The 15,978-nt window shown below is 35.0% G+C and overlaps 1 protein-coding gene across 1 annotated transcript; it reads left to right on the forward strand.

The window, feature by feature from the left end:
- Positions 1-3,570: 3,570 nt before the first annotated feature.
- LOC143530268 (pseudouridine-5'-phosphate glycosidase-like) lies at positions 3,571-14,474 on the forward strand. Its single transcript, XM_077025851.1, has 13 exons — positions 3,571-3,604; positions 7,341-7,488; positions 7,581-7,695; positions 7,774-7,967; positions 8,172-8,231; positions 8,969-9,029; positions 12,179-12,285; positions 12,367-12,444; positions 13,349-13,394; positions 13,483-13,603; positions 13,695-13,780; positions 14,050-14,140; positions 14,318-14,474. Exons 2-12 carry the CDS (start codon positions 7,414-7,416, stop codon positions 14,136-14,138), a joined length of 1,032 nt encoding a protein of 343 aa, XP_076881966.1. The 5' UTR covers positions 3,571-3,604; positions 7,341-7,413; the 3' UTR covers positions 14,139-14,140; positions 14,318-14,474.
- The last annotated feature ends 1,504 nt before the right edge of the window (positions 14,475-15,978 follow it).

Raw genomic sequence — 15,978 nt, forward strand, 5'->3', positions numbered from 1 at the left:
TCTGAAGGAGGCTATAACACTCTGAAGGAAGTTTCCTAGATTTCCCTAATTTCATAGTAATTTGTGTCTTATTGATTGTTCTTAGGCTACCCATTGCATTTAGGTGCCCTGAGATAGTGAGACCGACAATTGATCTTTATTTTAGGGTACGTTTTTATTGTTGGAGAGACTGACACGTAATCTGACTAATCTGTAAGTTTCCACGCCCCTTATGAATTCCATTTAGGTCACACCCGGAGAATGATCGGGGGTCCACTAGGTTTTCCAAGGGTGTCGTATATTAAGATCCCGGTTCCCCAATAGTTTCCATAGCCAAGAGAGATCCAAGATTCTCAAGTAGGATTCTAAACCTAGGTAGTGCTTCTCCTATATTCGAGATCGTCTAGGTGGTCGTATCGAAGTGCATTAGCATATGTTTTACTATGATTACTTAATTATCAAATAAGTAAAATCATTAACTTTTTAGTCAGAGTCTAGTTTAGGTGTCGCTAGTGTCCTTTGGGTTGGATCTCCGAACTTCATTAGGCTTTACTTTAGTCGATAGAAACACTTTCCTGTCTAGCCGTCTAACATTAGGAGAGTCTAGGTTAATAAATTTAAAACTATCTAGAGATTGAGAGGTAGAATGTTAGACGGCTAGACAGGCAAGTGTTTCTATCGACTAAAGTAAAGCCTAATGAAGTTCGGAGATCCAACCCAAAGGACACTAGCGAAACCTAAACTGGACTCTGACTAAAAAGTTAATGACTTTACTTGTTTGATAATTAAGTAATCATAGTAAAACAGATACTGATGCACTTCGATACGACCACCTAAACGATCTCGAAGATAGGAGAAGCACTACATAAGTTTAGAATCCTACTTGAGAATCTTGGATCTCTCTTGGCTATGGAAACTATTGGGGAACCGGGATCTTAATATACGACACCCTTGGAAAACCTAGTGGACCCCCGATCATTCTCTGGGTGTGACCTAAATGAATTCATAAGGGGCGTGGAAACTTACAGATTAGTCAGATTACGTGTTTGAATGAGGTTTGCTAGATTTCCCTAGTTTCATAGTAATTTGTGTCTTATTGATTGTTCTTAGGTTACCCATTGCATTTAGGTGCCCTGAGATAGTGAGACCGACGAGTGATCTTTATTTTAGGATACGTTTGTATTGTTGGAGAGACTGGAACTTAATTCGACCAATCGGTAAGTTTACACGCCCCTTATGACTTCTATTTAATTAGGTCACACCCGGAGAATGATCGGGGGGGGGGGGGGGGGCACAAGGTTTTCCAAAGGTGTCGTATATTAAGATCCCAGTTCCACACTAGTTTCCATAGCCAAAAGAGATCCAAGATTCTCAAGTAGGATTCTAAACCTAGGTACTGCTTCTCTTATCTTTGAGTTCGTCTAGGTGATCGTACCGAAATTTGTCAATATCCGTTATGGTTTGATCACTTAATTATCAAACAAGTAAAATCTTTAAGTTCTTAGCCAGAGTCTAGTTTAGGTGTCGCTAGTGTCCTTTGGGTTCGATCTCCGAACTTTATTAGGCTATACTATAGTCGATGAGTACACTTGCCTGTCTAGCGGTCTAGAATTAGGAGAGTCTAGATTTATAAATTTAAAATTAGAGTGTCTAATTTTTTATGAATACTAGTTAAATCAATGTAATTTCTTAGGTTTTGGAGTTTATTGTTGGGTTAATGTTAGTGTAAAGAATATTTTTACAATTTATTTGATGTGTTTTCATATATAATTTTGATTATTAATTGATCTTTGTTCCGCACGTGTCTTGTTGAATATATTTCATTTATAGGTGCATGATTAGGTGGAACTGGTGTTCTTGGGCTCACAAATTGTTGGTTCGGTGGCCCGAGTGTTTCTAGAAGAGGGTGCATGTGGTTCGTGGGGTGAGTGGTTGAAGTCTGAATCAGGGTTCCAGTCAGTTAACATAAGCTTCTCAAATCATTGTCAGGCCAAACTGTTGTATTTAGTCATCTTCTGCAACAATGATAATTAAAAACTAATTGCACTACAACTGAGTTGATATAAGTTTATTAGAGTATGATTAACATGATGAAAAATTATAACATGATTTTTCTACAGTGTTGATGAAAGTTTTCTACTGCAATATTAAATGGCATAAATAACCTCATTCTAGGTTAATTAACTTATAAATGTTAAATTGTATGATATAAACAAAATAAACAACTAACAGATTATCCTAATAATAATTTGATTATGAGATCATGTTTGAAAATATTTAGTTGAATAATTGGAATGCAGACTTGGTTTAAAACATTTGTAACATAACAAAAAAAACTAAAAACATGATGATATAAATTCTCAGTTTTTAATACAAAAGTGTGTAAATCAATAACTATGTTTAAACCAGAAAAAAATCGATGAAATAAAAAAAACAGTGTAAAATATTATATAGTCAATTAACGAAATTAGAAAACAAATATCGAATTCGAAGAATTCAACAGTCAATCTAATAAATTTAAGAACCTGTAGTCGATGAATGAAATCCGAAAACGAATATCAGCGTTTGAGAATTCATCGACTTCATCTCCGTTATCAGATTAATTAGTAATTGTAGAGTTAGGGTTTGAGGGTGAGAGGAAGAAGAATTGAGGCAGATGAGTGGATGTGTGAATGATAGGTTATAACCCGGATTATAACCCATTTTCTTAAAACGGTACCCAGACCGACATATACAACCTATGACACATGAAATTAAAAAGAGAGATTGAATGAGTAGCCAGAATTCACGAATGGGGAAATCTGGTGGCACGGGAGTGAGGGAGCGACGTGAGGCCTCTAAATGCAGATGATCTAAAATATATATAAACGAAACTTTTAAAAGCTCTCTAGTTGCTCCCTACATTCTCTCAAGGCATTAGATACCCAAAATCACGGGTATGAGTCTCACCAAACTCATATATTCCTTAACAGGGTTATAATATCTCATTAAATTAAAAATTAATTTCACCAAATATTTGATATGAAAATCCTATTGAGATATAAATTAATATCTTATTTCTTTAAAAAAAATATATACTATTTACAATTAAAAAACATATTTATAGTAAAAAAAATAATAAGCGGGTCATGTGTCTCACCAGACCCAAATAGCTTTAAACCGGGTTATAACATCTCAATTAGTTGTAAAAACTTTTCATCATTAAATACTAAGTATATTATTAACTTCAGTGCAATAAATAAAATTAAAATCCGAAAAATATACAAATATTAATTGACATTCATTTTTTTAAACATATTGCCATATCCTGCCCACCGCTCACCACCCAAGTTGTTGCCCTGAATCGAGTAACAGTTCCTGCTATGCAACTAAATTGAACTTGTATTGAAGGGCTGAGATTCGACTATATAGATAGATAGATAAATTCGAGTAATTAATATTTTTAAGGAAGTTTGTATTTTGTCATTAGTATTTAATTAGTTATTATGCTTAAAAAAAGTAAAGTAATAAAAGGATGATGTACTGCTAGTTCATTTCCTCCTCTAAACTTGGTCTGTGAGTTGGCCATAATTATCGGGTGTCCGTCGAACACAAGAAGAAAACAAGGAACGCCCAAACAAACGAGGTTGATCGAATTAATTTGTATAAGAGATCAATCAATCAATCAATCGTTGATCGAAGTGTGTCAGTATCGGTTTAGTTTGATTACTTAATTATCAAAGAAGTAAAATCATTAACTTCTTAATCAGAGTCTAGTTTATGTGTCGCTAGTGTCCTTTGGGTTCGATCTCTGAACTTCATTAGGCTTTACTTTAGTCGATATAAACACTTGTATGTCTAGCGGTCTAACATTAGGAGAGTCTAGATTTATAAAACTAGAGTGTCTAATTTTTTATGAATACTTGTTAAATCAATGGTAATTTCTTAGGTTTTGGATTTTATTGTTGGGTTAATGTTAGAATAAAGAATATTATTACAATTGATTTGATGTGTTTTCATATATAATTTTGATTAATAATTGATATTTGTTCCGCATGTCTCTTGTTGAATGTATTTCAGTTATAGGTGCATGTTTAGGTCACTTACTGTGTGTTTGTGATTATTTTATGGTTTTGCTAGACGTAGTAATCCATAGGAGAATTGGTTGGTGATTTGTTAGAGATATATATTATACCTATCTAGAGACTGAGAGGTAATAGATAGTCGGGTTGTCTTTTGGATAAGGTGTTTAGGCTATAACACTCTGAATGAGGTTTCCTAGATTTCCCTAGTTTCATAGTAATTTGTGTCTTATTGATTGTTCTTCGGTTACCCATTGCATTTAGGTGCCCTGAGATAGTGAGACCGACGAGTGATCTTTATTTTAGGATACGTATGTATTGTTGGAGAGACTGGCACTTAATTCGACCAATTAGTAAGTTTACACGCCCCTTATGAATTCCATTTAATTAGGTCACACCCGGAGAATGATCGGGGATCCACAAGGTTTTCCAAGGGTGTCGTATATTAAGATCCCGGTTCCACACTAGTTTCTATAGCCAAGAGAGATCCCAAGATTCTCAAGTAGGATTCTTAACCTAGGTAGTGCTTCCCCTATCTTTGAGTTCGTCTAGGTGATCGTATTGAAGTGTGTCATTATCCGTTATGGTTTGATTACTTAATTACCAAACAAGTAAAATCATTAAGTTCTTAGTCAGAGTCTAGTTTAGGTATCGCTAGTGTACGTTGGGTTCGATCTCCGAACTTCATTAGGCTTTACTATAGTCGATAGGTACACTTGTCTGTCTAACGGTCTAGCATTAGGAAAGTCTAGATTTATAAATTTAAAACTAGAGTATCTAATTTTTTATGAATACTAGTTAAATCAATGGTAATTTCTTAGGTTTTGGATTTATTGTTGGGTTAATGTTAGAGTAAAGAATATTTTTACAATTTATTTGATGTGTTTTCATATATAATTTTGATTAATAATTGATCCGTGTTCCGCATGTGTCTTGTTGAATGTATTTAATTATAGGTGCATGATTAGGTCACTTACTAGTGTCTGTGATTATTTTATGGGTTTGCTACACGTAGTAATGCATAGGAGAATTGGTTGGTGGTTTTGCTAGACGTAGTATTACAATTAAGTATAAGTTTTCAAGCATACTACTTTACTCGAGATCAATTAAGTTCTTAATAAAAGTAACTTATAAATATTTCAAAATGTCAATCCATACTCGAACATCAATAATTCTAAAACTCTACTCGAATATAAACAGATAACAATAATCATTTGAATAGCTAACTTTGGTCCAAGTATATAATGTGTATACTCGAATGACAAAGTTTACTTGCGGAATATTAATTGTACTCGAACATACCCAAATTTATCAAGTATGCTTACCTTCCCCATTTTAGCCACCGAACAACGTCTTTGGTGGCTTCGGTTCTCACATGATCAAAGAACTTAAACCAGAAACTCATAACACTTGTGAGGAGAAGGCGTGAAAGTTGAAGGTGGGTTCGAGGGACGGTTCATGGACACCTTGCACCATTATTCGGCCATGTACGACTCGTTGGAAGCTAGGTTTTCGATGCAGGGTCAGACTCGAACGTTGATGGAACTGGTGTTCTTGGGCTCACAAATTGTGGGTTCGGTGGCCCAAGTGTTTCAAGAAGAGGGTGCATGTGGTTCGAGGGGGTGAGTGGTTGAAGTCTAAATCAGGGTTCCAGTCGGTTAACATAAGCTTCTCGAATCATTGTCAGACCAAATTGTTGTATTTAGTCATCTTCTGCAACAATGATAATTAAAAATTAATTGCACTACAACTAAGTTGATATAAGTTTATTAGAGTATGAGTAACATGATGAAAAATTATAACATGATTTTTCTACAGTGTTGATGAAAGTTTTCTACTGCAATATTAAATGGCATAAATAACCTCATTCTAGGTTAATTAACTTATAAATGTTAAATTGTATGATATAAACAAAATAAACAACTAACAGATTATCCTAATAATAATTTGATTATGAGATTATGTTTGAAAAGATTTTGTTGAATAATTGGAATGCAGACTTGGTTTAAAACATTTGTAACATAACAAAACAAAACTAAAAACATGATGATATAAATTCTCAGTTTTTAATACAAAAGTGTGTAAATCAATAACTATGTTTAGACCAGAAAAAAAATCGATGAAATAAAAAAAAACAGTATAAAATATTATAGAGTCAATTAACGAAATTAGAAAACAAATATCAAATTCGAAGAATTCAACAGTCAATCTAATAAATTTAAGAACCTGCCGTCGATGAATGAAATTCGAAAACGAATATCAGCGTTTGATAATTCCTTGACTTCCTCTCCGTTACCAGATTAATTCGTAATTGTAGGGTTAGGGTTTGAGGGTGAGAGGAAGAAGCATTGTGGCAGATGAGCGGATGAGTGAATAAGAGGTTATAACCCGGATTATAACCCATTTTCTTAAAACGGTACCCAGACCCATAGATACAACCCATGACCCACGAAATTAAAAGGAGGGACTAAATGAGAAGCCATAATTTACGAATGGGGCAATCTGGTGCACGAGAGTGAGGGAGCGACTTGAGGCCTCCAAATGCAGACAATCTATGTTATATAAAAACGAAACCTTAAAATGCTCTCTGGTTGCTCCCTACATTCTTTCAAGCCACCAGATACCCGAATTCATGGGTATGAGTCTCACCAAACTCATATTCCTTAAAAGGGTTATAACATCTCATTAAATTAAAAATTAATTTAACCAAATATTTGATATAATAATCCTATAATAATAGAGATATACTAAAAATTAATATCTTAATTCTTTAAAAAAAAGATATATATACTATTTATAATTAAAAAACATATTTATAGTAAAAAAAAAATAATAATAAAAGGGTCATGTGTCTCACAAAACCCAAATAGCTTTAAACCGGGTTATAACATCTCATTTAGCTGTGAAACCCTTTCATCACTCAAATACTAAGTATATTATTAACTTCAGTACAATAAATAATATTATAATCCAAAAAATATATAAATATTAAATGACAGTCATGTTTTTTAAACATATACCGCTCGCCACCCAAGTTGTTGCCCTAAATCGAGTAACAGTTCCTGCTATGCAATTAAATTGAACTTGTATTGAAGGGCTGAGATTCGATTACATAATCTGAGAAATAAATTCAAGTAATTAATATTTTTGTCATTAGTATTTAATTAGTTGTTATGTTTAAAGAAAGTAAAGTAATAAAAGGAAATATGATATGGTGCATTTCCTCCTTAAAACTTGGTCCGTGAGTTGGCCATAATTATCGGGTGTCCGTCGAACACAAGGAACGCCCAAACAAACGAGGTTGATCGAATTAAATAAATAATAATTTTGTATAAGAAATCAATCAATCAATCAATTCGTTCCTCCGGCAATAATGGCTTCGAACGCCCTGTCAAGACTGGCCAATCTCCACCGCCATTTCCATATCACTAAATCAAGCACCGGCAAGGTATTATTATTATTATTATTATTCATTCATATATTCGTTCTAACATAACATGCATCATCTGTTCTAAGATCAATTACGAATGAATGAATCAGGGTGGGAGCAATGACAATGCGAGTATGGGGACGATTAAGATCTCTCCGGATGTTACCACAGCTTTAGCCAATGGCAAGGCCGTTGTTGCTCTAGAGTCAACCATAATATCTCATGGTTGGTAATTGATATCAATCATTCATAACATATGTTATGTGTTCAATACAATACATGATGATATGTTTCTACTTCTAGGGATGCCTTATCCTCAAAATTTGGAGACTGCTAAAGAGGTGGAGACTATTGTAAGGGAAAAAGGAGCTGTCCCTGCAACTATCGGTATCTTGGAAGGCATTCCGTGCATAGGTCTTAACGCTGAAGAACTCGAGAGGTTAGCTAAACTAGGAACCAGTGCCCGCAAGATATCCCGAAGGGATATCGCACATGTTGTGAGTAACTAACTCCTTGTTTATATATGCTAGCTACAATTGCAAGTTTTCATCAACTTGCTTTTAAATAGTTTGATTTTTAGTTTGGTTCAGTTGAGGTTTCTATTTGATTATTTTGTTAATTCAATTCATCAAAGTTTTACTTGGCCTATCATGTGAAGCGGTCTCAATAACCTTATGTAACTATTACACTTGACGTGCCAGGTGGCTACAAGAAGCAGCGGTGGAACTACTGTGTCTGCAACCATGATCTTTGCTTCCATGGTACTGCTTCTATCTTTTAGGCTAAATCATTATGGTTAGACTTGTAAAAAAATCCGAACGGAGCGTGTTCTTTTGCTTGACTTTAACTATTCAAACAATCGAACATGAACAATTAAACGTTCATGTTCGTGTTCGTATAAATGAATGTTTCGCACGCATTAACAAACGAACAAAACTGAACATAAATGAACGAACATATTTGAATAAATTAAAAGTTGCTCTTTCTACTCAACCAAGAGCCTTAAGCATTGTACGAGGTAAAACTGAATAAAATTAAATGTGAACAGCAATTTATTCAGTATTTCGGTTTAAAAAGTTGTTAAAACTAGACTTAACTGTAAGAGGCCTAAAAAATTTAAATAATATACTAACAAACGTAAACGAACAAACTTAAAAAATGTAAACTAGCGAACATAAACGGTTGTTCATGAACATATATGAATTAAAATTTTGTGTTCATGTTTGCTCGTTTATTAAATAAGAAAACACAAACAAACTTCACGGCGAATGGTTCACGAATAGTTCACTGAATGTACGATTCGTCTACCGACCTAATTTTCTGCGGGATAATAGGGTTGTTGCACAAGAAGTTTTCATATCTTTGTGTTATAAAAAAGTACGATTAAAACATATATCAATAAGACTTGTCTCTAAGATTGTCATAAAATGATCAAAATAAGTTTTTAACTTTGTTATTTTACCCATTAGTATTAAACATAGCTTGCATATTTCTTCAGGTTGGCATATCAATATTTGTGACGGGAGGCATTGGTGGAGTCCACAAACATGGAGAAAGCAGTAAGCATTCTGATCACTATATGCATACAATGCTGCTATATATTTTTATTTAGCTTCTTAAAATGGAAGCCCTCATAGTTTTTAGATATTCACAATTTAGATGCACCAAAGAACATATACCTTGGTCTCAGAAAAGGACTATACCCTTCTTACTGGTGGTTAGTTAGACTTGTAAACGAACTAAACGTTCAGTGAACGATTCATGAACTGTTGGACGAGAAGTTCGTAACATTACAAAATATCTGTTCATTTAGTTAAACGAATGATCATGAACACTTGTGTCGTTCGTCAACATCCGTTTACATTCATGCATTTAAGTTCGTTTACGTTCATTTATAGTCGTTGATATATTCATTTAGCAGTCATTAGCCCATGACAACTTAGTCTAGATTTAATAACTTTTTATGACCAACACATTGTTATTCACATTACGCCTAAATGATTTTAAATTAGTTATGAATCTATGATCGTTCATCTATGTTCAAGTATTTCTGTTCGTTTATACTATTAACGAACGAACATATTCATTTTTTTGACGATCAAACATGAACAAGAAAGGTTTGCTTGTTTAATTGTTCGTGTTTGATCGTGTGTTCAGTTTAAGTTAAACGAGCAAACATGAACGCTTCCATTTGGGGCTTGTATACCGATGGCAAAATGTGTGGGTCTGGCTGACAGTTTGCACCAATCAATCAATCATACCCAGTGAAGTCCCACCAACAGCAAAGCTATAGGTAGGGTCTGGGGAGGGTGGGATGTAGGCACACCGTACCTCTATCCAAAGGGATAAAGAGGTGGCTTCCAGAGAGACCCTCAGCTCTAAAGTCCATATGTATGAAGCAATACAAAGGAAATCAAAGTTTAACAGTAATGATAATAATATTAATGATAATAATAATAGTAATAATAATAATAATAATCATAATACTACTAATAATATATATGAAAAGAATATACTAATACTATGTATATGGGAAGAATAATACTAATACTAATACTATAAATGTGACCAAAATAAGGTAAATAGAAGCCCTAAGGAATTCCTTTCTCACTAAAAATCCTTAACTTTAATTCTACTTCTCCATGAATTCCTATCCTCAACCATGTCCTCAGAAAGGGTCTATCAAATCATGCTTAATCCTCTCATCCCACGTCAGTTTAGGTCGTCCTCTACCCCTCCTCCCTTCTATAGTAATGTTTTCTACGGTTCTAACAAGATTCGTCGGCTGTCTTCTCTTCACATGTCCAAACCATCTCAATCTCCCCTCTCTTATCTTTTCTGCTATGTTCGCCACCCCTAATCTCTCTCGAAACACAACGTTTCTTATTCGGTCTAACCTTGTGTGCCCACACATCCAACGTAGCATTCTCATTTCTGCTACCTCCATATTCCGCACTTGTGCCTTCTTGATAGCCCAGCAATCTGATCCATATAACATTGCAGGTCTAACCGCAACCCTATAAAATTTTCCCTTTAGTTTAGATGGGAAACTCTTGTCGCACAGTATACCTGTGGCTGCTTTCCATTTACACCATCCTGCCTGAACTCGATGGGTCACATCACTGTCTAATTCCCCATCGCTCTGAACAAATGATCCTAGATACTTGAACTTCGTTACCTGCGGAACCACTTGCCCTTCAATGGTGATCTGTACATCCTCGTTGTCATTCCCCCCGCCGAAATCACAGTGGAGGTACTCCGTCTTAGAGCGACTAATCCTTAAACCTTTTGTCTCTAAGGTTGTTCGCCACTCCTCAAGCCTCATGTTTAGATCTTGTTTTCTCTCAGCAAGTAACACAATATCGTCTGTGAACATCATGCACCACGGAAGCGTCCCCTGAATCGACTTTGACAACTCATCCAAGACTACTGCAAAAAGAAACGGACTCAGCGCTGACCCCTGGTGAAGACCTACCTCTACTGGGAAGAAATCAGTATCCCCTACTGGCGCACGGACACTTGTTGCACTCCTTGTATACATATCCATAATTATCTCTATGTATTTCCTTGGTACTCCTCTACCCTCCAAGCACTCCCAAAGCACCTGTCGTGGCACACTGTCATAGGCCTTTTCTAGGTCAATAAACACCATATGCAGGTCACGCTTCTTCTCCCTAAACTTTTCCATTGACTTCTTAAAAGGTGTATTGAATCTGTGGTGGAACGCCCCGGCATGAAGCCAAATTGGTTCACCATAACCTGAGTTTCCCGTCTAAGTCTAACCTCAATCACTCTTTCCCATAGCTTCGTAGTATGGCTTAGAAGTTTGATTCCTCGGTAGTTACCACAACATTGGGCGTCTCCTTTGTTCTTATAGATAGGAACAACAACGCTGCTCCTCCATTGGTCTGGCATCTTACCAGATTTGAGGATAATGATGAACAGAGTAGTTAACCACATGACTCCTTCCTCACCCAGACACTTCCACTTTGCATAACAGGTCAAAATGGGTCCGGATCAAAACAGGGTATTTTTTATACCGGTTGGGTTGACCGGAAGAACTTTATGTCCTATATATATAGTTCTTGTAGATAACCAATCATCATCATCATACTCAGAAAATCCCATTAATAGCAAAGCTGTGGTAGGGTCTGAGGAGAGTAAGATGTATAAAGTCTTACCTCTACGCCATAGGAATAGAGAGGCTGCCTCTGGGGAGAGCCAGGCTCGATAGTTGTTTTTCAACAAGCCTTGGACATAGGGCACATAGCATAGCACTCAGCCATCGGGACACCGGCCGATTGGTGCATGCACCCTTGTCTTTCGGCTATCAACGTGACCAAATGATGCATGATTAACCTTCCGCCACTTTTAACGTTATTTTCACGTAATTAGTAAAATAACGTCAAAATTATTGCAATTTCACGTTTGCCCACAGGAGGGCCCACACATGTATACATTATATGCAAACTCCACAAGCAAGCATGGTGTCCTTGTAAATACCCAATGTGTTAGTTATATTTAAAATCAATATTGTTTGATAATAACCTAAATGTTAGAATCATTTACTTAAGAGGTTTTATGTTAATATCAAATTTTGGATGGTCTAATTGGTCAAAATTCATCCAAAGTGTGTTCAAATACATTAAACATCTTCATCCGTACTAAACAATTAACCGCTCATTTTGCCAATAACTGATTGTTTCAGCTATGGATATATCATCTGATCTTACCGAGCTTGGAAGAACTCCTATAACTATAGTGTCAGCTGGTGTCAAGTCCATATTAGATATCCCCAGAACCTTAGAGTATTTGGTATCTTCATTCTTCAATTTGTTACCATTTTACCCTTAGACTGCCAGATTGGCGTTTAACTGTAAATTCTCATTGTTACAGGAAACACAAGGAGTTTCTGTTGTTTCATACCAAACTGATGATTTTCCTGCTTTTTTCTCTGAAAAAAGTGGCTGCAAGGTATGTATGTATATCTATTTAGGCTCGTTTATGTTTGTTCGTTTATATATTCGTTTTAATTCTCAATGCCGTTACAGTTTAGTCTAGGTTGTTTAAATAAAAATGTCAGACATTGCAATTTAATATAGTTATATGAATTTACTATGCCAATAGATTTCATGTTCACGTTTACTTTTTATTGGTGTTTGCTCGGTTATGTTTGTTCACTTATGTTCAGTTACGTTCGTTCGTTTGCATTCTTGAACCGTTCGCTTATACTACTAACAACCGAACATAAAAACACTAATTTTTAACGTACGAGCATGAACATGAAAAAGAAACTCATTCGTTTAAGTGTTCATGTTCTATCGTTTGTTCAGTTAAAGGTAAACAAATGAACATGCCCTGTTCGTGTTAGTTCATCTATGTTCAGCACTTCAGCTGCGTTCATTCGTTTACATTCGTGAACCATTCGTTTATACTATTAACAAAAAAACATAAACGAACATGAACACGCTCAATTTCTTAACGAACAAACACGATCAAGAAAACCTCGTTCGTTTAAATGTTCATATTCGACCATTTGTTCGGTTAAAGTTAAATGAACGAACATGCCCTGTTCGTTTAAATGTTCATATTCGACCATTTGTTCGGTTAAAGTTAAATGAACGAACATGCCCTGTTCATGTTCGTTCATCTATGTTCAGCTAGGTTTATTTGTTTTGAGTTCGTGAACCGTTCGTTTATACTACAAATGTACATAAACGAACAAGAAAACCTCGTTTGTGTTCAATCATTTGTTCAGTTAAAGCTAAAGAACTAACACGGACATGCCCCCTTTATGTTCGTTTGGTTCGTTAACAAGTCTAGAAATCACCAACCCACTGAAACGAGGTCAAATCGACCACTAATAATGTTATTGCAGGCACCATGCCAACTGGATTCACCCGAAGAATGCGCTCGCTTAATTGGCAAGTCTCATTAAACTTTATTTTCATTCTTCAGTTTACATCATTAAATTAAAGGTAAATACTAATATTAATAATATAATGATAACAGAGGTGAACAGGAAACTTGATCTTAAATCGGGTATATTGATAGCAATCCCGATACCAAAAGAACATTCGGTTTCGGGTAATATTATAGAGTCTGCGATACAAACAGCACTGAGGGAAGCTAGGTATGAATATTAGTTTGATTATTATTTATTTGTTTATGTTTATGTTTATGTATGCTTGCATTATTATTTACTGCTATATATTTTGGTGCAGTGATAAGGGCATAACGGGCAGTGCGGAAACACCTTACTTACTTTCCCGAGTGAATGAACTGACCGGAGGAGCTTCTCTCGAGTCGAGTATCCTTTATATTATGTTAATTATGTTTACATACACAATAAATTTTCACAATAATAATAATAAAACATTTCATGAGATTGTGTGTAATTTAGGGGGCACGGCCTAAATCACCACACGGAAATAATCAGGCCTTGGGTTGTCATGTTCAGCCTGTTTAATAAACAGGTGTGCTCAGGTTGACCTGTTTAATTAGATTCGTCGTGTTAGGTTTGATATGTGACGGGGTTGAAATATCGTGTGAATGTTGTGTTCTTAACATGGTTAATAGACATTGCACTTGTGAAGAACAATGCCGCTCTCGGTGCTCAGATCGCTGTTGCCCTTTCTCAGATCCAAGACCATAGCTCGTCATCATAAAGGTTTATGTTACCTTGGTACAATAATATATTAGAGTCCGCATAACAAGTGTGCGTAACGTTTCAAGTATGATTACGAAACTTATTTCATTAAGGGGCACACGTTTTTTTCAACAAATAAATGGATCAAACATTCATGTTTTGTATTGGACTGTAACATTGTTTGTTTGGCATGTGCAGGATCGCGGGCTGAAGAGAGTGACTCTTGATATTGTTATGTTTGTTTACCTTGAGAATTTTCTATCTACTTGCATAAGTTTTAAGTTAATTGGAATGAACTTTGTAATTTTGTAGTAAATGTTTGATAAGAAGGAATTGATATGAAAATATCGGGAGATGTTTTTTTGTGCTAATTATGTTCCATTTCATTTTTACCTGTCTTTTATGCTTGTATGTTCCATTTAGTCACTTTGTATGTTGGATCCCAAGTTTATAGGTAAGTTATCGTAATTGTTTAATTAAAAGGAGTGACGAGTTATAGTGGATGTTGTTCATTCTTTGTTTATTTAATTCTTCACTAGTTTCTTTTATAAACTAGTTTAGATCAATATTTTACAATTCTTGGCTTTAATTTGGTAGAGATTAAAAATATATTTTCATTGTCACCTAAACAACTTTTACGAAGTACCAAATTTTCTTACTAGCTATTTTATCGCTCTAAGTTGGAGTGGTGTATATTATTATTAGTGATTTGGTGGGTGTAACTATTGGTGGTTGGCCATGTGCCTTGTACGTTTACTTTTGTATAGAATAAAATTTTGATTGGTGTTTAAAGGAAAAAAGAAGTAGCCTATCAAAGGTAGTTGAATTTAAAGAAATTTTTATGGCATCACCACACTATTGCAGCAACTCTAATCTCCAAATTTAACAATACCCTGCCCTAGCCGAACCATATACCCCTAAGAATCGTCAAAATCCAAAACATGATGTGTTGCGGGAGTTTTCCATAATCCAATTTCGCGTCATTAAAACATTACACAAAAAGAACTGGGAAGTAATATGTCCAACTATTTAAGATAATTTTTTTTAATAATTAGTTAAGAAATCCTTTTGTTTAAAGTTATGCTTTTGAGATTTAAAAGGATTGTAATTTGTCAAATAAATTGTGTATATTGTGTATGGGTAATATCACAGCCATACATCCTATCTACAAATATAACTTACCGGAAGAAAACAAAATAACTATGTGTACACCTACCCTTAGTATTACTTAAAACATTTTTAAATTGTTCTTAACTAATTATTAAAAAAAATTATCTTATATAGTTGGACATATTACTTCTCATTTCTTATTGAGTAATGTTTTCATGACGTTGATTGCTTCGAAATTGGATTATGGAAAACTCCGACAACACGGTTTAATTCTTGTGTTTTGGATCTTGGCGATTGTTAGTGGTATATGGTTCGGCTATCGCGGGATATTGCTAAAATTTGGAGATTACAATTGTTGTAGTAGTGCGGTGATGGCCATAATTTTCGGAGTTTATGGTGTGATGGAAGTTTGTAATAGTTCATGAAGATTGCCGTAAAAGAGGAGTTTTGAGTGGGATGAAAGGGAAAGTTTCTTTTTTTCTTTTTAACTTTATTAATTTATATAAATATTCTCTACATTTACACTTATGGTCCATGGAAATAAAAATAGGCTTAATTCATAGATACTCTCTTTGGTTACTGTCACACCCCGACCAAAGGCGGTGGAACATGCCTGGATGCGACGGATTGCCCATAAGCGCATGTCACTATTTAAAACGACAATATTTAACAAACTCATTTAATTTCACAACATCAAAATGTCACATAACATACTTGTTCATAAGATAATCATAATAAAATATAGCAAA

Source organism: Bidens hawaiensis, unplaced genomic scaffold (assembly GCF_021521415.1).
Source record: "Bidens hawaiensis isolate Kalapana, Puna unplaced genomic scaffold, B.hawaiensis_p1.1 tig00008883_1, whole genome shotgun sequence".
Taxonomy (NCBI): domain Eukaryota; kingdom Viridiplantae; phylum Streptophyta; class Magnoliopsida; order Asterales; family Asteraceae; genus Bidens; species Bidens hawaiensis.